Source organism: Paramisgurnus dabryanus, chromosome 19 (genome assembly GCF_030506205.2).
Source record: "Paramisgurnus dabryanus chromosome 19, PD_genome_1.1, whole genome shotgun sequence".
Classification (NCBI taxonomy): domain Eukaryota; kingdom Metazoa; phylum Chordata; class Actinopteri; order Cypriniformes; family Cobitidae; genus Paramisgurnus; species Paramisgurnus dabryanus.
Window position 1 is genome coordinate 24,504,456 of NC_133355.1, and position 26,540 is coordinate 24,530,995.

Sequence of the window (26,540 nt, forward strand, 5' to 3'; positions counted from 1 at the left end):
CACTGTTTAATACGGACTTCCGTTTCTAAAACACGGTTAGCACACTTTTGCATTGACTTTGTATGTAATCCACTCGCACAAATAATTAACCCACACTAAAGATTTCAAAAATGGGGGGAGCCTTGCATTGGTGCTTGCTATGGTAGAGAGTGTGCGAAATCTGACACCAGCATCGCAAGCATAGTTAGCTGCATGTAGCCCATAGTGACTTGATATGTACTTGCGGGAAGGTGCGTGGATTTGCAGACCCGTGTACAGATCTGGAAAATAAAACAGACAGATTTCATATGCATGTATTGAACCATGGGATGTGTATCGAACAGTTCAATATTATATTGAGAATTGTGGCATCCCTAGACAAAGATGCTGGAATTACATTTATAAATAAATAAATCAATAAACCATGATATTATACTGTATATGTATCATGGGTAGATATAAAGAATGCATGGCATGCTAACCACAGACTAATAATTAACCCCATCTACCTTTGACCACCTCGGAATGTTGCAGTGATCCGATCATAGGGCATCACCTTGGGTTTTCATGTTTAATACATGGGGCAACAGTGGTTTGTGTAGGTTTGTCTACAAATCGAAAGGTTGGTGGTTCAATCCCCGGTTCCACCTGACCAAGTGTTGAGGTGTCCTTGAGCAAGACAACTAACCCCAGCTGCTCTCGTCGAGTGTCGGTGTATGAGTGAGTGAATGTGAGGCAATATGTAAAGCGCTTTGGATGGCCACTGGTCTATGAAAGCGCTAAATAAATGCAGTCCATTTACCATTACCATTTACATTGTTGGTGATTAGTCAGATCAAAATACAAACTCTGTATTTTGGTATTTTGTAAAAGCTAAGGTTGTAGGTGACAGCAGATGGGTTTTAAATAAGATTTGGTGGTCTTTAACACTGGAGTCTTTTAAAAGAGAACATTCAAGTGAGCACAATATCTAAAGATAGAGTTTTGTTATGCAAGATAAACTTTGGTGCCCAAGGTCCACAAATCGATAATGAAAGTCTAGAGAAACTTAGGCTATGTCCACACGAAGCCGGTGCATTCCCTATCCGATCATTTTTTTTCCTTGCTCTAAAAAAATAATCCGTAAACACGAAACCACTGAAACCGACTGAAAGCGGTGTAGTATATATGCCGGACCAGTATGGGGCGCTGTAATTCTGCCACAGATATACACTATACACGGAGAAGAAGACTTTGAGCATGCGCATAACCAACGTATGGTGTTGTCCATTATCGCTTGTTGGTCACCACAATTGCATAGAAGCAATAGATTTTGCTGTAATAAAGCTAGTAGGCTTTAGTAGCTTCTGTAGCACGAACACAATCACGTAGTCCGCCGTTATTGTTGTTGCTGTTACGTGTGACGCTTCCGACACATGATGTGATGACGTTTTCGCTTCACAAAATATACGGATTGGCTGTACAGACGAAAACGCAAGGGGTTCGGTTTCAGATTTATCCACTTTAGGACCCGGTTTCAAAAAATAGCGGATTCAGTCTCCCAAAACGCCGGATCCGTGTGGATGAAACGCCAATACGATAACAAATTTATACGTATACAGTGATACGCGTCTCCGTGTGGACAGCCCCTTAGCATTGGGCTTGTTAAATTACAGCGTATTGAATGTCTCCACATGTGTGTGCAGAGCGCAGGTATGAGGCCTTCTGCCAGATCTTGTTAAAGCTCAGGTTTTGCTGTAATGCTGAGCATGGAGAAAGAGTCACATTACTTGGCACAAAGTGTAGACCTGTGCCTGCTTACTGCTAGATGCATCAATAATGGGAAACTCTATGAGATAAATGAGAGTGATTATCTCTTAACCTTTTTTCCCTGCCGTGGTTTGGCCAAGATTTCTTTACCTACAGGTGCTGCACATCTGTTGCTGCTTGCGTTAGTGTTGTGCTCATCTATCAATGCTATTTAAACTGCTAAATAATGAACAGTTAATAATGTGCAAGCACAGATTTATTAAAGTGATAAGTACAATAGTTAATCTCCACTTTTTGAGACATGTATATTAATTTAATTAGTTTTTACATTTGGATTGACAATATAATATACAATAGGTATAATACAGTAGTTTTCAACTTGGGGTCCGGGCCCCCCTTAGGGGGGCACCAGGTTTCACAGGAAGGGTTGCGAAACCTGATTTCAAAATCATATGCTTACAATTCCAAGATAAGGTAGTTAAAATATTCTCTTATGTCAAATGATTATTTGAATTTTGGCTTGCTTCATCGTAACAAGCTCAGATTGTCATATATGTACGTGGTGGGCCTCAAGGAAAAAAGGTTGGGAACCAATTGGAAGTAAAAGTTATGTTTGTAAGAATGGAGAATGGGTAAAAATGGAGGCGAACATATTTGACACCAGTATCCTGTAAAATAACTTTCACTTATCAATAAATGAAGGGAAACTTTGTTCTATTTTTTTTTTCAATTCATTTCAATTTTATTTTAATAGCACTTTTCACAATTGTTAATTGTTTTAAAATAGCTTTACATGAATAGAATTAGGGAAAAACACAGAATAATCTATAGATAATATAAGAAGAAGACAACGGCATCCAAGAATAAACCGTACATGCGAGCGTAGTAATAATGTAACGTATACAGAAAGTGCTAAGTTAAGTCAATATTGGCTGACTCTCCCGGGGATGAAAAAACCCCCTAGGAGAAAAACCTTGTGGGAAAACTACTAGAAGTCTATAGAACTCTTATATTTATATATATAAACACGATAGGGATAGGAAACGGGTAAGCGGATTAATGGGGTCCAGCCGGTGGTCGTTGGTCGCGTATCAGCTGGGCATCAGGTTGAAGGACAGCCAGTAGATCAGTGGTGTGATGATCTTCACAGCAGCAAGAACTGGGCAGTTTGTCTCATTGTCCTCGGGGTCGAGGACGAGACAGGGAGAGAAAAACAATGTAATGCAAGTGTCATACAGTATTGTGGTTTAAAATCCACTCGGTTCCAGACAGGCTACCTATTGCGGCATAAGTATATTACCCAGATGATTTATGTGAATGCTTTGTTCTGGACAAACTAGCTATTGCGGGATAGATACATTTACTTGACATTTTATGTAAATGCTTTGTTAAATAAGAATGTCTTAAGCTTAGACTTCGACCGTGTCTGATTCTCGAACATTATTTGGTAAATCATTCCAAAGCTTAGAGCTAGATATGAAAAGGATCTACCACCTTTAGACACTTTTGATATTCTAGGGATAATTAATTGGCCAGAATTTTGTGATCGCAGTTTACGTGATGGATTGTATTCTGATAGTAATTCTTTAAGATACGAGGGTGCTAGGCCATTTAAGGCCTTGTAGGTGATTAGTAATATTTTATATTGTATGCGATATCTAACTGGTAGCCAGTGTAAAGTTGCCAAAATTGGACTTGTGTGGTCATATTTTTTAGATCGAATAAGCACTCTTGCAGCAGCATTTTGAACTATTAAGCAGATTGCTTTACAGATATTTTATGTAAAAATAGAATAAATAGTTTATATGTTAAGGGTTTACATTTAAGATGCTGTCAATAAGTTGATATTGAATTGATTCACTAGTTGCGTTTCCATTACCCTTTAAAATGCACAAATTGAAAATGTAAATGAAAAAACGTCCAATGGAAACGCAAAAACTTGCATAATATTGGTTGGTGGATACACTCTAAAAACAAACAGTGCTAAATAGCACTAAAAGTAGCTTAGCTCGTAATCATAGAGGAGCCATTTTTACTGCTATATAGCGCTTATGAAGAACAATACAGGGGTCATTGTCATGTGTGGGGACGGACAGAACTAGGGATGCACCGATAGGATATTTTTAGGCCGATACCGATTTAAACAGACAACTTCTGACCGATGCAGATACCGATATTAAACACTTGTATATAATACTATACAGTTGGTCTATTAGCTAGTTTATTTCTGCATCAAATTATTTTTACTGAACATGGATTGGATCTAATTAACATTCAACTTACCAACCTAATAAGAGAGGCACAAATTAAGCTAAAAAATATAAGACAGCATGACAACCTTCAAAGGTGGTTTTTGCTATTCAGCATTTATTTTATTAACAACATTAACTCATTTTTTGCATATAATGGATTTCTTTATGCAGTTAATTAATAAACAATTGGTATCGGCCTTTCTCGTGCTATTGCCGATATGCCGATGATTTCAAATTCATCAAAAATCGGCCGATAAATATCGGCGGCCGATACATCGGTGCATCACAAGACAGAACCCAATTGCAGACAGCTTTTAAAGAAATTTTTTTTATTATAACAGAAACACCCTCGAGGGCGCAAACAACGACAATAATCCAAATAAATAACATAATGTGACACTTAGCAGGGCAGGACGAGACAAAAAAGGAACACAACATCATCGTTAAATGAACAATGATCCAGCACAAAACAGTAGACACAAGGGCATTAAAAAAAAGGGAGAACTAAACTAGGGAGTGAGGACACACAAGTGAAGGGTGTTGACTAATTATGAATAATTAACAAGGGGACGGGGTCAAAACTTAAGACAGGAGGGCACAAGGTATACAAAACACAGGCCACATGACTCTCCAAACAAAACAAGACAACAATAATAAGGGCTGCCATGATCCTGTTACATGAAACAAAGGAAAATGCATGCAGGGCTGACAGGATCATGACAGGTCATATAGCACCACATATGGTTCAACATAGCACAATATGGTTTTACACAGGTACTTCATCGATGCTATATGGCACTTAAAATGGTTCCTCTATGATTACGAGCCAAGAATCAATTTTAGTGCTATTTAGCACCATTTGTTTTTAGCGTGTACGTTGTCATTTGACATTTATATCACAAATATTTTGTGCAAATCTGTTATGGAAACCAGACCCCTCTCCATCTAAATGTATGAAAATGTTTACATAGTAGACCCACAATTTACCAACAAATACTTAACAAGATCACATCAACAAGCAGATTGACCATTATTTATCTATGCCAACGTTTAGATTTCGCTGACGACAAACCATTTTTGTTTTATTTTTATCGTGTTCCCAGTGTTGATCTTTGTTTTGTTTTTTTCTTTGAAAAGGGGTCACCGGAGTCGTCCAGTTGGATGAGACTGGTGATCGGGAAATAGATTTTGCACTATGGGACATGACCGACACAGATTCAGGAGTTTATCAGGTATTGAGTGTTTCATCTGATCACATACAGCTCTTTATATTTAACATTACATGCTAAATCTATCTGACTGCAGCTCTTTTGATATGATCCATGTGTGTGCGTCCCAGATTGTGTCCGTGTATAATAGCAGTCAAAAGCAGATGATTCCAGTGCCAGGGATGAAAGTGCACTGGCTAAAGGGAAGCCCACCTCCAGATATCCCACTGTGTGGCTTTAAGAATGACAACCCCGCCTGCCTGGCAAGTAAGTGAAGCCAAATATAACTCCTAATAAAATATTCTGGATTTCACAACCAAATTCTTGCTGCTTTGTTCTTGTACTAAGCATGTTTTAAACTAAAGTAGTCGCTTCACAGTTTGAAATAATCAAGAGTTTTAAAAGTTGTGTCGCAAGACGTAGCAAACTTGCCCATCACAAGAGCTATTGGCTCACATGTACTGAACTCCTGATGTCATTCCCTCTCTCCTTCAACAAGTTAATTGAAGGTCCCTACCTATTAAATTATATTATGATATATACACTATATGGATGAAAGTTTTGGGACTTTGTCTAATTTAGTCATTTAAGTAGACACAAATCTTAATGCTACATCATTTAATAATAATTTACAGAATTGTGTGCTTCTAATAAAAAAAAGTCAAAATGTGACCTCTGCTTTTAACTCATCCCAGTAAGTAGTAAACACACGTCCTTCAAGTCATAAACAAACACACACACACATACATCTGAGGCAGTGGGCAGCTTTTCCTGGAGCACCCGGGGAGCAATTAGAGGAAATGTGCCTTGCCCAAGGGCACCTCAGTCACAGCCTACCAGCTGTGAGACTCTAACCAACGACTTTAGGATTACAAGTCGTACCATTACCATTAGGCCACAACTGCCCAAAGCAAAACCCCAGTTGAACACCTTCGGTATGATTTGCAGGCTTCGAGTCAAAAAGTCCTTTACAAAACAAGAATGGAAACAACATTTGTTAATTGGTATTGCACTGTATGGTATAGCATTAATATTTATTTTGACTGGAATTGCTGTTATAGATAAACATGTTTATTAGAAGGGGCGTCCCAATACTTTTGTCTCTATAATAATATTATATTATATTATATTGTAATTGTAAGAGGAGCTGAGATGCAAAAGCTGCCAAACGCCACTTCAGTTAAAAATTAGATAATGATATGCATCAAATCCACTTAATCCCGGCCTCAGGGCATTCATAAATACTAGGGATGCACCGATAGGATTTTTTGGGCCGATACCGATATTGATTTAAACGGGAAACTTCTTGCCGATACCGATGCCGATACATATATTAAACACTTGTATACAATACTTTACAGTTGGTCTATTAGCTAGTTTATTTCAGCATCAAATTATTTTTACTGAACATGGATTGGATCTAATTAACATTCAACTGACCAACATAATAAGAGAGGCACACATTAAGCTAAACAAATATAATAAGACAGCATGACAACCTTCAAAGGTGGTTTTAGCTATTCAGCATTTATTTTATTAACAACATTAACTATTTTTTACATATAATGGATTTCTTTATGCAGTTAATTAATAAACAATCGGTATCGGCCTTTCTCGTGCTATTGCCGATATGCCGATGGTTTCAAATTCATCAAAAATCGGCCGATTAATATCGGCGGCCGATACATCGGTGCATCACTAATAAATACTGCTTTGTTGGCAGAATCCGTTAAGAGTCTGATAAAAAAAATGCTCAGTAATAAAAAATCATGCCAGACGCACTCTGTCATATATTTTATTACATAAAAAATATAACTTTAACTCTTTCCCTGCCATTGACAAGTTATCTCTAACAAAATTCCTTTACAAAAATGCAATTATTTTAGCTTTTTGTTCAAAAAAAAAATATTTTTTAAGAAACCTATCAATATTTAAGAGGATATAAAAAGAGAACGAATTAAGATATGATGGAAGTTTGTTTGTTTGAAAGCAGAGGGTCAGTTCTTTCATTTGATATATTTTGTATGCTTATATATTTATAGAAGAACATTTTCCTGGAAGGCATTTTGTAAAACTTTTGTGAAAATCTCAAAAAATGCTGGAGGGCAACTTAAGGAAAAAAAATGCTGGCGGGGAATGAGTTAAGTTCCCAAAAGCTTTTCTTGGTTTAATATAGTGTAAAGTGAATGTAAGTGGGATGAAATGCTTAAGAGTTAATAATTAGTGTGATAATTAAAACATGTTGTTTTATTGTAGCCCGGTAATGATTTTTAATCAAATTAAAGTTAATAACAAATCCATAGTTACATCCCATTAGCCAGGGAACCGAAGAGCCAAAGTCAAAAAAGACACTTCTAGACTTCTATCTGAACCTTTAGAAAGTGTTCCTTGTCAAAAAAAATATGTCAGTTGACATTTTCATAATTAGTGATCGGCCGATATATTGCTGATGCCGATATACCGTCCGGTGTTTGGCCGGTGATGGTCATGGACCCATAAATGTTTTCGTTTGGCTGATATATTCTCAGGTTTGGTCATGTTAGTGCATTAGCGTTTTGTTCTTAAGCTTCATTCACATTAGCCGCAGTTAAGCGCAGTGTGAAAATACCTAGAGTTAATATTTCCAGTTCTGAATTGAATTAAAAAATTAAAATCATTAATCACAATTAAGCAGTAGCAAAGTGAAGCGATCTCATTGATTTCAATGGAAGGATGATGACTTCTAGCGACACAAGCAAAAGTGATTGTTGGTGACCGGATGAGGTGTGTCCAGTCATGTGACAAAGTTAAGAAAAGTTTAACTTTATGCAAATGATGAGCGACCTTCTGGAGCGACTTCCAATGAGAGTGAAGCAGTGGAGTCAGTTACTGGAGTGGATGCTACTCATTTATGAATTAGAAACAACCCTAACGACCTCGTTGAAAGAGACGAGCGATGCACAGCGACAAAGTCGCTTGTAATGTGAATGCTGCTTTAGGAAGATAAATACACTCAATCCCACGCAGCGACCCACAAAAGCACCGCAAGAGCAACCCGAGAGCAAACTGCTCCATATGCTTTCCAATAACTCCTGCAGCATCGTGTGCCACACGCTCCGCATGAAGTCGAACACACTGACACTGACAGACAGTGAGAGAACTAATCATCATTTCCTTTTCATCAACGTGACTTTGTGTTGTGTGTAACACATCGACGCCGGCATGCAACAACATATAAAGAATATATTTAGAATGACATAATCTATATTTAAGAATAACTCTAAGCCATCCGTGAAATTCAGACATTAATGTTTTTTTTCTGTGTTCTTCAGAGACGGTCACCATGCACCAGATGGTCTCAATAGTGGTGTGCTTCATTTTTATCATCATCGTGACAGTCACAGTTTTCATCTACAGGTTAGTGAAGACCTGCACAGATTTACACCATTTGTACACCACACAACGCAACACACCTACAAGCTATTTAGTGCTAGCGCACAGCATTGGCAATCAGTCCTGTTGATAACAGGATTGCTTTAGCTTTGTTGCAGTTTTAAAATCTGTAACACTGCATGTCAGGTGTGGTTGTACAGTATGAAGCTTTGGGCAATCTGGGTCTGATATTATATCCCTCTGTCTGTCTTTTTCTTTCTCTGTTTGTTCCTGATGTTTAATTAGGGAAATAACCACCAGGCAACGCAAGGGACATACAGTAGATACATCAACTCAGTCAACACCTAAATAAAGGATTTCTTTGCTTTATATGAAGTGTAACCATGTATTCAGTAATAAACTGACTGAAATATGATTTCTGATATTGATATTACAGTATGTGAGACGGTTTACAAATATCAGATAATACTAGATCAGTCGTGTTCATCAATGGGGCACATGAAGGCTGTGTGACACTTACAAAACACAAAGTATTCATTATTCTTTTCTTTCCATTTCTTTTTTCATAAAACTTACCTTATAAAGAGCTGTTTTATAAAATCATTTAGCTTTAAAAGTATTAACTATGTTTTTTTTCATAATTATACTTAATGTGTATATATAGGAAAGAGCGGGGTAAGTTGTCACACTTTTCATACTGTCTAATTTTTACTGAGCACCATACATCACATACATTTTTTTTTTAAGGTAAGATTAGTAAAGTAAAATATAAAACGTTTGTTTAAATGTAGCTTAAATAAATTGATTGCAACCACTTACCTTAAAAAAATTGATTAAATTCAATGAATCATTTTTTTCAGTGTAGTGTTGCGTTATGAACAGTGTGACCGCTTACCCCACTTTCCCTTACAGTATATTTACAAACTTCATATAAGTTAGGACTACTGTTTTCTCATTGGCTACTCATTGAGGCAGTACTTGTTCTGTTACATTTTTTGTTAAAATATATATACTCTATATATAAAGTTTGTGCATCAAAAACCTGAAAAGCCTTTTTATCTATTAATGCATAAAACAATGCTACCAATTTGTATTTGTTTAATTAATGTATCTTTCAAGACAATCAATCTTATGATTAAATTTGTCAGTGTTCTTACTGATTATTACCTTGTAACACCACTGACAACAGAACAGGACAATGTAATTGTTTATTATGAAGTAAATTAATACAGCAATTTAAGATTAAGATTTTAACATTTACTGTTTTCTTAAATCATCCTACATAATGTAAAGAACGTTATGTGAAAATATAATCTTGATATCTTTAATACTGACTGTGTAATGTCAGGTCAAAGATTGAAAACAATGTTTAAAATCAAACTTTAGCACTATTCGGACGGGATTAGTTTTCCAAACGACGTTTGAGTTTCAGCGTGTCCCCCAGGACGTCTGTGATTTTATGTACCGATTCGGACGGGATTAAAATGATGCAGGCTATTCCAGAGATGGGAGTGTCTGTTTCATGCATTTGGGCGTTGCAGTAGCACGTGCTCTGGATACGCGTGTTTGTAATGTTTAATATTTTGCTTTAAATGTAAAATCATGACAGAACATGTAATTTATTAATTTAATTTTAACAAATCAAAATAAAATATACAAATCCTACTAAAGTAACGTTAGCCTACGTGTTTTATATAACTGTCTGCTTATAACAAACACAAAATAATGAAGAAATAATGATTAATACAATTTAATATCTTTATTAATTAACATTACCATTCCGGAGTTGAACAACTTTGAACGGAGTTTCTTATAATGTTAATGATATATCAGTGTTTAGTCTTAACAGTGTATGATATTCAGCTCGTCTTGATTTAATTACTTTATTTTGCCGAATGCGAAAAAACATTCATATCTGAATGAATGGGACTCAGGAAATACAATATACGCGCATTAGTAAGACCTTACGGCAGATCAAGTTGGCCAAAACACGAAATGAACCGCGTTTTCAAAAGATATTGCGGGCAAACACAGACATTTGCATCCGGACGGGATTAAATTTCTCAGAGGACCTCTGAGTTCGGCGAAAAACAGTAGGTAAATTGCTCTGGAATTTTTACGGAGGTCGTCAGAGAAAAACACAGACATGGCCGATTCGGACGGGATTAAAAACACAGAGGACCTCTGAGAAGCACGATTTTCTCAGAGGTCCCCCTGTAAAACTAATCCCGTCCGAATAGGGCTTTTGATGCTTCTAATCTCATAATAAGATTGAGACTTTAGCCTGGATTTCACAGACAAGATCACATATGTATGAATACAATTGAGTTTCTTGTGTCTTTTGAATTTCCATATGCTTAAGTCATTATATGATAATACTTCTGAAAATGTCAATAATAAAGATTTAATATTTTTACTATAAATATTCTTCACATAAGTACTTCTGAAGGACATTATAGAGCTTTTTTCTTACTACACTTTAACATGGGTTATCTAACTTTTGAACTGATGCATGATTTGCTTGGCTTTTTCGTACCTACCCTGTAAAAAGTAAAAGCTGCTGTACTTAAAAGAAAAAAACTTAATTAAATTGGTAACTTCTAAAAAGATATATTCTAAGTGAAAAATGTAAGTTGAAAAAAAAAACTCAATTGGTAGCACCTAAAATATTCAAATATTCATCAATCAAAGTATTTTTTTTAAGTTGATCCAACTTTTACTTTTTACAGTGTAGAGTTAATTTTGATCCCCTGATTACCAAAATAAAAGCTTTAAAATAACTTGAAATGATGTTGTTTTTCACATAAATTGTTTTTTGAGTATGCATTTTTGCATAAGTTCAATAAAGTCAACATGCAATAGTGACACGCATATCACACTGATTTTAATAATATAAAAGAGTATATTTTACTTTGGGTCCATGGTTGTTTTTCTGCACTTCCTCTTTTTATTACCCTTTTCCTGTAATGCTTTCTCCCCATTGCACCCCACCTCCCATTGTTCTTTTCCTCTGCTTATTTATACCTCTCTCTCTCTCATTCTCTCTCTTCCCCCTCTCTGTCTCTCGCTCTTTGTGCATCAGGAAACTGAAGCTGGAGAACGAGCTGGCCGCTCAGCTGTGGCGGGTACATTGGGAGGACATACAGATGAGTAACATAGAAAAGAGCCTGCGTAGAGCCTGCAGCAGACTCACCATGTCGTTGGTGAGAGAAGACAAACTATAATTATTAATAGTATTTCGATACAAATTTTTCACCTAAACATACTCATGTCTTACTCATACTGCTTGCAGAGGGGCTCGAACTATGGCTCACTGCTGACCATGGAAGGAAACTTTCAGATCTACGCAAAAACCGGCTACTATAAGGTACAACATGTTCCTGTAGCTCAAATGGTACACTCTCAGAAAACGTACGAAAGGTGTCACTGGGGCAATACCCAAAAAGTACAGTTTTGTACCCATTGAAAAATAGATGGTGTACACAATTATGTGGGGGGATAATATTAAGCTATTTTGGATGGCTTTACCAGAAAAGCTCTGCCCTCCATTTCTTATCACGTGATTTCTTTATGTCATTTGAAACCATCCTCATATAGTGTAACACTGTCAAAGGTTTCCGAAATAGTTTTTCTTTTGAAAAAAATGTTCTGCAATGTAACCACTATAGATGCACACATTGCGATGTCAATGCTGAAACAATATATTGTGCCACCCTAAGCAGAAGGTCTAATCTCTATACCAGCACTGAAGAAACGTGTCATACGAGTGCCGTGTTTTTCTCCAATTAAGCAGGAACCCAGACCACAAACTCTATTCGTGTCCACACGTCATCATTCCTATTCATTTGGATGGCGCTTAATTAGTGCATTATGTTGCTCTTTTCTTCTCTGAACCAATGAGGCATTTTTAGTCCTTCTCTAAAGATCTCCAACTCTTTGCTGAAGCTTACAACAGCAATCAGGCCGAAACTAATGTGGCTGATGTCTCTTTTCCAGGGAAACATAACGGCCATTAAGTATGTCAACAAGAAACGCATCGAGCTCACCAGGAAAGTGCTGTTTGAACTCAAACACGTAAGTGTGCGTCCGTGCCCTTTCTGCCTTTTGCCAGGTGCCTTCATCATAATTACGTTTATATGATGCTCTGGGAGATATTAATAGCTCGGCTGTGATGGAAACGAGAAGCTAACCCGACCCTCCCCCCTGATACTCTGTTCTTCCTCCACTTCTCGTATTATAGATGCGTGACGTTCAGAACGAGCACCTGACGCGCTTCATAGGCTCCTGCATAGACCCACCCAACATCTGCATCCTGACTGAGTACTGCCCACGGGGAAGCCTACAGGTGAACATTTGACATTCATGCATTTACCAACACCAACACTTAAAAATTAAGTTTCTTTGTGTGGTATAAAGAAATGTGTTTAATATGCACAGATGCTTTCTTTTGTACAAAATGCTCTTCGCTTAAAGTTTCTTTAAAAATTGTTATCTTATGGAATCACTAGTGGGGTTTCGATCCAAGTGTAAAGCGAATTTTTTCCGAAATTCGCAAAAAAGATAAACAAACAAATTAGGTGACACACTGGCTGCGTGGCGTGAGTGTGGTGTTCCTGTTGCGTATCAGTTGCGTGGCGTCTGCGACAGACCAGGCATGAATATAAAGCCTGCTGATAAAGGACACTGTCAACAGTATTGACGGCAAAATAGACTATGTTTGACAGGTGCAATATTTGAAAATCGATAATTATTTATTTATTTATTTTTCAAATTACATTTATATCTGACTTTAGGTCAACCTATAGACTTTCAAACATCAAAATGTCATTAATTAATATGTATTTGTGTACAAAACTACATATAAACATATTTTACTATTCTATTTTCCCTGGAAACGCTTCCAATACGCTTGCATGTCGCGTGAAAAATAGGCGTTGGTTCTATTTCTAGCATGCACGCGTTTTCCGCACATCCCGAGTCGCGCCTGAGACTCGCATCCACCCAGGTAGTCTGCAAGCTCTAACCTGTTTACATGGGAGCGGAATTAAAAATGGACACGACACACAGATGAGACGCTGACACCACGCATCCAGTGTGTCACCGGCCTTAGGTATGTTTCCATCAAGTTGTTCAAGCGAATGATGGTGGTATTGGTAACCTAGTAACCAATACTGTAGTAAATAAAACAAGGCACGCTTTGAAAATGGAGACAGGACTGCATGTAGTTACCATTTGGCAAGTTATACATTTATTAGCCATGAACACTTCTGATTGCCAAAATAAATGCAGTGCACAAAAGAAGAAATGCAGCATTTTGATGCAGGCGCTAACAGCAAGGCCATTACGACCAGGGTTCTAAATTAACTTTTTTGACCACCAGCCAATGCGGCTGGTAACTTTCTCAAGTTACCAGCCAATCAGGATTTCCACTAGCCAAATTTTTTCCGGTGAAAATAAGAGAGAGTGCCACTGAATGCAACAATGATTCGTTTTTTCTTTCGCGTACATGCGACAATCCTGACAAAACATGACAGCATTTTTGTGATGAAACATAAGCTTTCTTCATTTCTCTGTCGATAGACATAAAGCTCTAGTGGGGCACAGGCCCCCCATTTTTAGCTGAATTTTTTTGAAAGCCTGCTGTGTGCAAGAAGTGTGCAAAACTTCTATACAATGTCCTTTGCTTAACCCACTATTCTACAGTGCAACAGGTACTGCGAAAGATACATATATAAGTATAATCTTCATCACACCTAACATTATTAACATGTTTGGAGGCATAAATGGCATAAAATGTTTGGAAATAATGACAGCAGAGCAATATTTTCTACATTATACAATGATAGCAATGATTAATAACTTATTTTCAGTGGTGGATGATCGCATTATCCTCTCCATGATAAAGACCAAAAGATACAAAGCAGTCATTGTCACAGATACCATACATGTCAATAACACATTTTTATTAAATCTAACTAATGATAATTTATTTTTGTGTGTGTGTGTGTGTTTGTGCATCTGACCTGTAGGATCTTATGGAAAGTGAGGGAATCAATCTTGACTGGATGTTTCGGTATTCTCTGATCAATGACATTGTTAAGGTGAGAGAGTCTTATCAGAGATACTCATATCGTGAGTGAATCTCACATGTCTTGCTGTAATAAAGCCATTTCTCTGTTTTAAATTTAAACATAAATGAATTATTATTAAAAGATCCAAGTAAATAAAATAAATTATTAAAATCTTGGAAAAATAGGAAGCATTTTCTGCTCTCAAACGCTGGAGGTGTTTCCGCTTTTGGCACTGAAACCACACCTACTTACGAGAAAGCTGCTGCATCTCTCAATTTTCAAATACAGCTACAACCTGAATGGATCCTTGCTATTGTGTTAGGGGCGGGGTCATGCGCCCATTTTAGCCCCATCCAAATAATCCTAAATGCAGAAAAACTGTTTAATAGTGTAACTTCACAATTCAATACTACACAGTTCACAGTATTCATAATGTGTTCCAGCAATACATTTATAATGTGTTTAAAAACAATTCTCTGAAATGACTTAACAAAGACTTTAACATTTCTTTGTCAGATTTTATTGTGACACTTTTAAGAAATGCAGAATTTTATATTTAAAGTCAATTGTAAATTAAGAAAGATGTTGTTGACAGCAGTGTCAAAAGAGTCTAATTAATATTTGTGCTCTTGTTGATAAATATGATGCATGCTGTCATACGTCTTTGTAAGAGTGTCATCTTTCCCCGCTCAGGGAATGGCGTTCCTTCACAACAGTGTCATCATTTCCCACGGCAACCTGAAGTCTTCCAACTGCGTGGTAGACAGCCGCTTTGTGCTAAAGATTACGGATTACGGTCTGGAAAGTTTCCGCAAAGAAAGCTACTTGGAGGACACATACGCCTACTACGCACGTGAGTACTGGTGGCTTCAAACGACAAAAACATTGTCAAAAAAATTAGGTACCTTTTCTGTATGAGTACGTACACACTGAAATGTACCTTTTGGTAGGTCAATAAGATCCAGTCATGTAAAAAAGATATAAAATTGTATCATGTTTAGTATACCTGTAAAGGTACAAAACGGAAACTTACTGTAGGGTACCACCCCAGTGACAGAAGGGGTACAGTTTTAAAGTTTAAAGTACAGTTTCCTGACAGTGTATATATGCAGTTTACGTAAACGTTTCGAATTAACATCATGGTTTGTGTTTGTAGGTAAGCTGTGGACGGCCCCTGAGCTTCTTCGTGCTGAAAGCCCACCTCCATGTGGAACACAAAAGGGAGACGTGTACAGTTTTGGCATTATCCTGCAGGAACTCGCCCTACTAAAGGGCGTCTTTTACCTTGAGGAACCTTCTCAAAGCCCCAAAGGTCAGAAAATTAAAAACAATTCACCTTTTGAAACGTAAAAGATGATATTTTGCAGAATCTCTAAGCTGTTCTTTTAAAACTTTAATGCGCCAAATCTTATAATGAGACTCTAGCCTGGAATTCACAGACAGGGCAGGTGTTGTTACCTCATTATGCTTTCTCATTCAAAATTTTATGTGAATCATAAATATTGTCCACGTTTTTACATTTCCTTTGGTGTGTAAGTGTGTATTAGTACATGTTTACGGCAAAAGGTACAAACCCCAAAGTAAACGATGGTGCGAGTTATCGTCTTCAATGTAAATCTCTTTTCTTGGACTACACAAATCACACGGATTGTACGCAACAGTTTACTTCCTGGGATTGGTGATGTAGACAAGACCGACATTATCATAATTCCTCCCGCTTTGGACTCCCAGCCTGTAAGTAAACTCCTGTTAGCATTACATTGTGAGCGAATCTTTCAAACATAGTAAGGAGTGTCACATTTCCTGTTGACGTGAGAGGTATTCAGGCCAATCACAACTCTCAGATTAGCTGGCCAATCAGGGACACTGAAATCTGAAGCTACAAAAATGTACGGTATGTGGAAAATAATGTTTTTTATAACCATTAATCACGCAATCACATTATATTACACCAAATACACAAAATAACGTTGTTTTTAGCCATGAAATTGGTGTTCTTTAAAAAAAATTATGTAATAATGATTATGCAGCTAATGACACTAATACTATGCATCACTTTTCCATGGCTCTTTCCTTTTAATATTTTATATATGGTGCAGATGCATATTCGGCGACCCCAGTTTGAATCCTAGCTTGAGGTCCTTTGCCGATCCCATACCTCTCTCTGAAAAATAAAATGTTTGAATAGATTATAAAAAGTTAGGCATGTTGTTATGCTATTATTTGTCGGCGCACTGAACACTACACCATTGGCTCCCACAAACATTTATTTTAAAGATAGCACAAGCACACTATTTACAAACAAGCACACATTTATCAGCACACAGACACACATGAGAGAGAGAGAGATATGATTGCATTTAAAATAAATAACGCAACATGAGTTTTATTTGGAGTTGTGCCAGCTCTACACAGGGAGTCAGAGGCAGTAATGAGAGAATACCAGACATACAGTCATTATCAGGTCCCACTGTGAGCAGGAGACAAACATATGGGACCATAATGTGGGAAGAGTAATTAAAATAGAGATCAGTTAAACATGTGGACGAGTAAATGAATAAGCCATGACTGGTAATGTGTTACAGGGACTCTACCATGGTTAAAGGGGTCATGTTGTCTTTGGATTCATGTTGTCTTTGGACCTAAATGAGGTTTTGGTTTTGGTTTCAGGCCAACATTATGACCATCTGCCTAACATTGTGTTGGTCCGCCTTTTACCACCAAACAGCCCTGACCCATTTCTCAAATCATTCCAGAACCATTTTTGCTTTGTGGCATTGCATTTTATCCTGCTGAAAGAGGCCAATGTCATCAGGAAATACTGTTTCAATGAAAGGGTGTGCATGGTCTGCAACAATGCTTAGGTAGGTTGTACGCGTCAAAGTAACATCAACATGAATAGCAGGACCCAACGATTCCCAGGAGACCATTTCCCTAAAGCATCACACGGCCTCCCCACTGCTCCGTGGTCCAGTTCTGATGCTCATGTGCCCATTGTAGGTGCTTTCGACAGTGGACAGGGGTCATCATGGGCACCCTGACTGGTCTGCGGCTACGCATGCAATGGTGTGTTTTGACACTTTTCTATGAGAACCAGCATTCACTTTTTCAGCAATTTTGGATCGGACCACACTAACTGACAGGTGCCATGATAACGAAATTATCTGTGTTATTTGCTTCACTTGTCAGTGGTCATAATGTTATGGCTGACGGGTGTATATAGTGGTTAAATCACAGAGAAACACAAAATTTTTTCTCAAGAGACATTTCTGTTAACTGTTCATTGCTGGTGAAATGATCTTCCCAATTCCATCCGGACAGCTGAATCAACACAATATTAAAAAAACAGCTGAAAACTCCTCTTCCGAGAGCACTTGTAACTTCAAAAAAATCATCTGACTATGTCTCTCTTTTCTCAATCCTTAAACAGCAGTGAAGTGTATAATTTCCAGTAAAGATCTTAATGCTGACCCTATATACTGAATGGGTATGATGCTATATGTGTCTGTTTCCAAATGTGTGATACTACAAATGAAGAGTTTGGTTCCAAAACGCAATTAATCCATTGTGACTAATTTGAGTAAAGATGTGTTTTCTATACCAAGAAAGTGACAAGGTAAAAAAACTTTTGTTAAAAACTTTCACATCTTTAGGTTATAAAAACATAAAAAATTCAAATCCATAATTTGATTTTAAAAGATTTATTATAAAAAACATTATTTATATATTTTTTCCGCAAAATGCAATAAATCCAACCAAGTTTTTTTTTTTCAAATGCTTTAAATCTGTTGAAACAATATATAAATGTGCATTCATCTTTGCCACGTTATATTAAAGGATTAGTCAATTTTCTTAAAAAGAAATCCAGATAATTTACTTACCACCATGTCATCCAAAATGTTGATGTCTTTCTTTGTTCAGTCGAGAGGAAATTATGTTTTTTGAGGAAAACATTCCAGGATTTTTCTCATTTTTATGGACTTTAATGGACCCCAACACTTAACCTTTAACTCCACACTTAACAGTTTTTTTTTCAACGGAGTTTCAAAGGACTCCAAACGATCCCAAACAAGGCATAAAGGTCTTATCTAGCGAAACGATTGTCATTTTTGACAAGAAAAATAAAAAATATGCACTTTTAAACCACAACTTCTCGTCTATCTCCAGTCCTGTGATGCACCAGCGCAACCTCACGTAATACGTCATCACGTCAAGAGGTCACAGAGGACGAACGCAAAACTCCGCCACACTGTTTACAAGTGTGGAGAAAGAGGAGCGTTCAGATGTTGTTGTATGTTGAATGATACTAATTAATGTCTTTGTGTCAGTTTATTGTTTAAAATGGTCCGCAAATGTACGTTTCATATATTTAGCATGTGACCTTTCTACGTCACTACGCATTTACCTGAGGTCGCGCTGGCACTTTTCAGGACCGGAGATAGATGAGAAGTTGTGGTTTAAAAGTGCATATTTCTTATTTTTCTCGTTTATTGTGGTTTGTGATAAAAGGGAGAAAAGATCGGATTTTGAGTAAAATTAATTTACTTTTTAATACTGACCAGATACAAAACTGATTTTGGTTTTAAATATTTTTTTTTTAATTATCGCTTTTTGGAACCAAACTCTTCAAATGCTTTATTTGTCTAATTTAATACCTGTAGCTTAACAATTTGAGGAAAATGTTGAGACTGTTCATTAAAGATTTATTAAAGATAAACTGTTACTGTGTTTTTAGAGATTATTGAGCGCGTAGCAGAGGGCCAGTGGCCGTACCTGCGCCCGATGCTGTGTCCCCAGAGCCACAGCGAAGAGATGGGTCAGCTGATGCAGCGATGCTGGTCAGAAGATGTCAATGAGAGACCGGAATTCAACCAGATTAAAGTTCTGCTCCGAAAGAACAACCGGTACCTCGCACACAGCTATTAAAACCTCATATGCAAAATAATTGACTTTATTGACAGTTAATATGGACACAAACGTGTGTTGTCAGGATTTTGGATGAAAAATTATGTATTTATGCATTTAGCACATGCTTTTATTCAAAGCAACTCACAATGCATTTAAAGTATGAATGTGTGTTTCCTGGGATTGAACCCATTACATCTAACAACAGGACATATTTTGCGTTTGCCCTACAGTGGGTATGGATCTAACATCCTGGATAACCTCCTGTCTCGTATGGAGCAGTACGCCAATAACCTGGAGGAGCTGGTGGAGGAGAGGACGCAGGCGTACCATGAAGAGAAACGTAAAGCTGAAGCTCTGCTCTATCAGATTCTCCCACAGTAAGTCCAGACACACATTATCTCTATTTTTAATGACTTCAATACTGCTTTATGAAGCGCTACTAGTTAGTGAAGTCACATTCACAAATGTGTGTTCTTTCTCAAACTCTTTGTGTTCCAGTTCAGTGGCGGAGCAGCTCAAGCGGGGTGAGATGGTCCAGGCTGAAGCCTTTGACTCGGTCACCATCTATTTCAGTGACATTGTGGGCTTCACTGCATTGTCAGCCGAGAGCACGCCGATGCAGGTCAGAACCCCTCAGAGAAACAAGGCTCATTTAATGCCGCTTTTCCATTGCATAGTACCCCACTGATTGGGTCGGGTCAGCATACTTTTGGGGGCTTTTCCAGTGGGTGCAGTACGTAGTACCTGATACATTTTTTTGTACCACCTCGGTTGGGGTTCCAAGCGACCCGAGCTGATACCAAAACATGAGGTGAAAACACAGTAGATCACTGATTGGTCTGAGAGAATCGTCACTACTAGCGTCTTCGCTATAATGTAAAAGATTAGCTTTACCTTTATGCTAGCTTGCTCTGACTTTAGTAAACCTGTTGTCATCTGTGCTTTGCTGTAAGTTCCCAAAATCCCTTTTAGTGATTAGCAATACCATACCAGTTTTTTCCAGACTTGCAGTTTGTGGTGGCACATTCACAACGCGCACTTCCACATATATGCTTAAATGATGCTCAGTGGAGCACGTCAACTGACGCCACACGGGTGTTTGTACAGAAACCATCACGTGAGACAGATGTAGTGATAAACGCGATGTGCAAACATCAATTTGTGGTGGTCAATTTTAATTTTGTGGCTGACTTATAAATAAATGAATGTATGGGAATGTACAACGATGCTCTCACATGTCACAGCAGTAGACAGCGCAAATATAACGACACGCCTATAATCCCTCCAATCCGAAGTGTTACTAAACTCGATGGAAAAGCTAACCAAGCCAAAGTAAAGTGAGCTGACCCGACCTAAACGGTGGGGTACTATGCAATCTAAAAGCGCCATTACTAAACGCTCTTTGAGCAGACACACTGAATACTGAGTTAAAACAGATTATTTATTGCAACAGGTGGTGACGCTGCTCAATGATCTCTACACTTGCTTTGACGCAATCATCGACAATTTTGACGTCTACAAGGTAATTAGGGACAGCCTTTACTGGCTATTCAGTCACTTCTGTAATGCTGAAAATTCTCATGTTCTCTTATTACAAATTAAATGCTTGATTCTGATTGGCCAGTCGCGACATTTGCAGGTTTGTTATTCCCAGAAACTAATAACATGCGATAACCCGGATGCTGCAAATTATTTTGACAGGTACAGTTTATTATTACACAAAATTAAATATAAATATGTCTTTTAATAACATTATATTTACAAATGATTTACCAAATGTACATTGTCCAGCTTATTACACGCTATTTACCTCAGTATGGTAAGAAACATTAAATATTGATTTGAAATATTTTATTAGCTGATTTTTAACAAATGCAGACCTTCCGTGAGGAACACCCATTTACTTTCAGTTTTAAGATAAGATAAGACGTTTAAATGTCACAAACACACTATTTGGTTACTCCTTCAAAAATATAATGTCATATATGTTATTAAAAAACATTTATATTTATTTTTGTGTAATATTAAACTCTACCTGTCAAAATAATTTGCAGCCCTGTTTTATTAGTTTTGAGCTTTAGTTATCTGAAAAATCAGAATCAAGCATTTTAGGGTGCCGTGTATTAAGTTATACATAATTCCGTTTCAATTTCACCATTTCAAAAATTCTTACCATTCTAACCAAATACACTCCCCAGACTCTGTCCTTCCCCATTTCAAGCCCTGATTATACACTTTTTCATAGAAATACCCACAATGTGAATCACAATCTGTACCTGGCAGTGTGTAAAATGGCTTTGTTGCGCCCCCAGGTGGAGACCATCGGTGATGCATACATGGTGGTGTCCGGTCTCCCTGTGAGGAACGGTAAACTTCACGCTCGCGAGATCGCCCGAATGTCTCTGGCTTTGCTTGAAGCAGTTCACTCCTTCCGGATCCGTCACCGGCCCAACCAGCAGCTCCGCCTGCGTATCGGCATCCACAGCGGTAAGGGTCACACAGAGTACAAACACTTCAGCATCTCTGGTTATTCTTGTCTGACTAATGGGAAGTATCGACTGATAGTCATGTCTCTGTGTGTTTTCAGGCCCTGTGTGTGCAGGGGTGGTCGGTCTGAAGATGCCTCGGTATTGTTTGTTTGGCGATACAGTCAACACAGCTTCACGTATGGAGTCTAATGGTGAAGGTAAGGATGCATAGCGTACTATAGTTTTCAAACATAAGTTTTGTTTGGCCAAAAAAACGATTTTTACTCATACCGGCAAAATGTGGTTACATACGTTTTCGAGGTATCTTTTATTATTTTAAAATCTGTATATCTTCCATCAGCTTTGAAGATCCATGTGTCAGAGGCCACACGGGCCGTACTAGAGGAATTAAACTGCTTCCAGCTGGAGCTCCGGGGGGATGTGGAGATGAAGGGCAAAGGAAGGATGAGGACATACTGGCTACTCGGAGAGATCACCTCTAACAATGACTGAAAAACTAAATAACAAGGAGCAAAGCTCCCATGAGAGGAGCGAACAAAACAAAAACATCTAAACAGAGTTTAAGAACAGTATGGAGACATCGACCTCGACTCGCCAGGGCAAAGGTGAAATAAGGAAAATCTGAGACTCTTACATGGCGTTTCTGAACTGAGTCTTTTCCATCTTCTGGTTTTTGACTAGTGGGAATCTCACTATGACTTTGCCAAGTATACACAAGACAAAACCTACACTTGAGCAGATTAATGACTGTTTAAATGAACATCACATCAGTCTTGTATCTGATGTGCGGTCTCAGAGTTTAAAATTTTGAATTTAGTTGTGTTGCTATCATTGGCATGATGGTTTGAGTTTCGAAAGCCAGTCATCAGGAGTAGATTTGATCTGTGTTTGATTTTGTTGTTTATTTTATTGATCACGCAGAGACACAGTGCTGTAGTTCCTTTCATTTTTAGCCATGCCAAATGTTTGGATAGCTCTGGGATACAGGTGAAGTTAAACCTCATCAGCTGCATCTGCCAGTCTGGATCTACTTTTATTAGAGGAAGCACAGGTGAAGATCATGTACATTACAAATATATACTAATAAACAGGACCATGTCTGTGAAATCCAGGCTAAAGTCTTATAATCTAGAGATTAGGAGCATAAACGTTTGACTTGGATCTTTGACATAACCTTAATATATCTCAATATCAAGGTTATATTTTCACAGAATGTTCTTTACATTATGTAGGATGAGTTTATTTAGAAAACCAAAAAATGCCTTCAGTTGGGGTTTCACAGGCAGAATCTTAAATGTCAAATATAATTAAAAAGGCAAACAAATGTGCAAGGAAAAGGTGATGGTGGATTTTGGTCTTGAAAGAAGCACAAAGGTTACCTTGCAAGTACAAGATATGCTTGGTGTTCATGTAAAAGCTGGATTTGCCTTCCTTTTAATGACATCATAACACATCATTCACAATACATTTAACTTGTATAATGTGATATTCAGTGGTCCTAAATGTATTTTGAGTCTTGGGTTACATTTAAAATATATAAATGCATTAAATTAAAAAAAATATACTAAACCAAGTAGCATCTTAAAACAAATGAAGATACACTGAAAAAAATAAAGGCTGAATTTACTAAAAAATATAGTGCATAATTTTTGCACTAAAGTAAGTATTAAAGGACATTTTAAGCAATTTATGCAATTTCTTAAAATTTCAAGTAAAACTTACTTAAAAAAGTGGATGCAAAAATGATGCACAATATTTTTAAAGGTGCAGTGTGTAATTTTAAGAAAGATCTCTTGACAGAAATGCAAAATAATATACAAAACTATATTATCAGGGGTGTATAAGACCTTTTTATAATGAACCATTATGCTTTTGTAACCTTAGAATGAGACATTTTTATCTACATACACGAGGGTCCCCTTACGTGAAAGTCGCCATTTTATGCCGCCATGTTTCTACAGAAGCCCTTAACGGACAAACTTTTTACCTAAGTTGTCTCTGATAATGACATGTTTTTCCGGTGGTGGCTACCGTAGCTTCTCTATGCGTTTCAAAAGTGAGGGGTAAGCAGTGGACTGAGCCCTTGGTTGCAATTCGCAACCTCACCACTAGATGCCACTAAAATTTACACACTGCACCTTTAAGTAAATTCAGCATATTATTTTTTTACAGTATATACTGTAGGTCTTTACTTGTGTCATTTTTGCTGTTACTTTCAAGCAACTTGTCTCAGTGTATTTAAAGTGTCCAAGCAGACCCTGTTTTATAGTTGAGTGTCCAGATAGTTTTTTTATAAATTACTCAAAAATGCTGGGGTATTTTTAATCCAGCGTCGGGTCGGAAAGGGACGAACTCAGCCCATTGGGTTGTTGTTCAGATTATGCTGGGTTGTTTTAACCTAAAATGCTAGGTGGATGTTTAATCCATTGTTGGGTTAAATATAATCATTTTCTGGGTTAATTGAAAACAACCCAGCATTTTTTTTTTTTGAGTGTAAGTGTAACCTAAACACCTTCTTTTTGTGAAATTTTGTGTTTAAGAAGTGTGCATGTGCTTACTATAAAATAGAAATGTGAATTGTTTAATACATTGTTAATACATTGGTTTAATAACTTTATACTGCAAAAAAATGGCTTTCATATTTAGTATAATTGTCTTGTTTTCGGTACAACATTTCAGACAAAAAATACAATTTAAATGAATTTGTACTTAAAACAAGCAAAAAAAATTACTTAATGGTGTAAAAAAAAAAATTTGATTTTTTTTTCTTGAATTAAGTGTTTAAGAAAAAAGTTCAAGGTTGTTTTAAGCACAATTTCACTTAAATAAAAAAAAACTAGCCTTTATTTTTTTAGGTCATTTTGCTCATCAAGAAAATGCATTTTTATTTAAGAATTTTTTTATATTTGTACTGAAAACAAGACAAAAGTACTAAGTATGAAAGTCATTTTTGCAGTGTATTTTAAGTGCCGTTATCGTTCACAAATGCTATTTAGGGCCACTGTATTTCTCAGTGAAACTGAATATTCATCAAGAAGTGGGATAAAGGGATGTTTCTGGTTAGGAGTATTTCTACTGGCCACACTGCCTTTGTTATAGACAACAAAAACTACAAAAGTGGAGTAATTAAATATTAAAGATAATGAGAACAAACCTTTATGCAGAATGGTATGCATAATAGGGTTATTTTTGGTATCATGTTGTCTTCTTTAGTAAGGTGTGAATAAGCACGATAGCAGTTTTTGATTCAGATCAATAGACACATGAGTATAAATGTGAGGTCCAGTTTTGTGCTAGCTTTCCTATTCCAACAACATCTACACATCATCCTGCCAGATCCTTGCCAGTTCACAGTTTTTCAAAAATCTGTCAAATCATTGAAAACCAGCCAGTATGAAGGAAATGCCAGGTTCTGATCGATTTGTTGCTTCCCTATACATTATGCAGCCATACCATTTTATGTCTGAGCTGAGGTAACAAGCAGTTTTGCAATGACACCTGCTGTGTCATCAAGTCTCAGACAAAATCTGTCTCGAATCATAGCTGTTATTCAATATAAGCTCTTGGATCCATTTCTTGTGCGGATGCTGCATACACTTCATCGTAACAGTAAACTGTTCATTTTTGTTTACATCAATCTTCTGATAATATTAAAAGCTTCACAATTCACAACGCTATATTTTTTAAATAAAAATGAATGTATATTTCACTTAGTTGTAAATAAATGACTTTGTTTTTCCTCGTCACGTATTCACACCAGTATGATGATGTTGTGACATCTGTCAGTCAAACTGTAGCAATGATGACTGGCATCCTGTGTTATGAGATCTTGATTGATAATATTAGATCTTTACAGTCTTTTATTTGCTTTCCTATTTGGGAGGGTTTGAGTTACGATTGCATTGTGGTATTTGTCTTATCTGTGTTATTTGGATAGCTGCTGGGTCTGTGGCTGATATTGTTATATATTATTACAAAGTCTTCAATTGCATTTTGAGAAGATTGTGTTTTGTTATTGTTAGGGTGGGTGGGACAGATTATGTAAAATAAACAATAACTTATAAATACCACTGAGTCGTTTCAACAAATGATTGTGTCAACACAGCAATGCACATTGTATCTACAAGTGTTGGGACAAAATTGGGTTTTCACTGCAAAAAAATTTTTTTTTCTTTATTAGTATTTTGGTCTTGTTTTAGTAGAAATATCTAGCAATTCTTAAATCAAGATGTATTATCTTGATGAGCAAAATGACCTAAGAAAATAAGTCTAGATTGTAGAGAAATATATACAATTTAAGTGAAATTGTTGCCTAAACAAGCAAAAATATCTGCCAATGTGGTGAGAAACATATGCTTGAATTAAGTGTTTAAGAAAAAAAGAAAACTTATTTCAAGATTTTTTCTCTCACCTCATTGGCAGATATTTGTGCTTGTTTTAAGCACAAATTCACTTAAATTGTATATTTTTTGTATATATAAAATATATATATATATATATAATTTTTATTAT

The 26,540-nt window shown here is 36.9% G+C and overlaps 1 protein-coding gene across 1 annotated transcript in view; it reads left to right on the top strand.

Moving 5' to 3' along the window:
* The window catches only part of npr1a (natriuretic peptide receptor 1a), a 98,494-nt gene extending 72,399 nt beyond the window's left edge, over window positions 1-26,095 (top strand). Inside the window, exons 6-22 of the mRNA XM_065293660.2 lie at window positions 5,118-5,212; window positions 5,320-5,455; window positions 8,500-8,584; window positions 11,643-11,763; window positions 11,853-11,927; window positions 12,557-12,634; window positions 12,801-12,905; window positions 14,590-14,661; window positions 15,325-15,484; window positions 15,788-15,943; window positions 19,367-19,535; window positions 19,770-19,916; window positions 20,038-20,161; window positions 20,993-21,061; window positions 21,852-22,026; window positions 22,127-22,225; window positions 22,369-26,095. Of these exons, the coding sequence (XP_065149732.1) occupies window positions 5,118-5,212; window positions 5,320-5,455; window positions 8,500-8,584; window positions 11,643-11,763; window positions 11,853-11,927; window positions 12,557-12,634; window positions 12,801-12,905; window positions 14,590-14,661; window positions 15,325-15,484; window positions 15,788-15,943; window positions 19,367-19,535; window positions 19,770-19,916; window positions 20,038-20,161; window positions 20,993-21,061; window positions 21,852-22,026; window positions 22,127-22,225; window positions 22,369-22,520 (2,018 nt within the window). The 3' untranslated portion in view covers window positions 22,521-26,095. The remainder of the gene's footprint in view (window positions 1-5,117; window positions 5,213-5,319; window positions 5,456-8,499; window positions 8,585-11,642; window positions 11,764-11,852; window positions 11,928-12,556; window positions 12,635-12,800; window positions 12,906-14,589; window positions 14,662-15,324; window positions 15,485-15,787; window positions 15,944-19,366; window positions 19,536-19,769; window positions 19,917-20,037; window positions 20,162-20,992; window positions 21,062-21,851; window positions 22,027-22,126; window positions 22,226-22,368) is intronic.
* The last annotated feature ends 445 nt before the right edge of the window (window positions 26,096-26,540 follow it).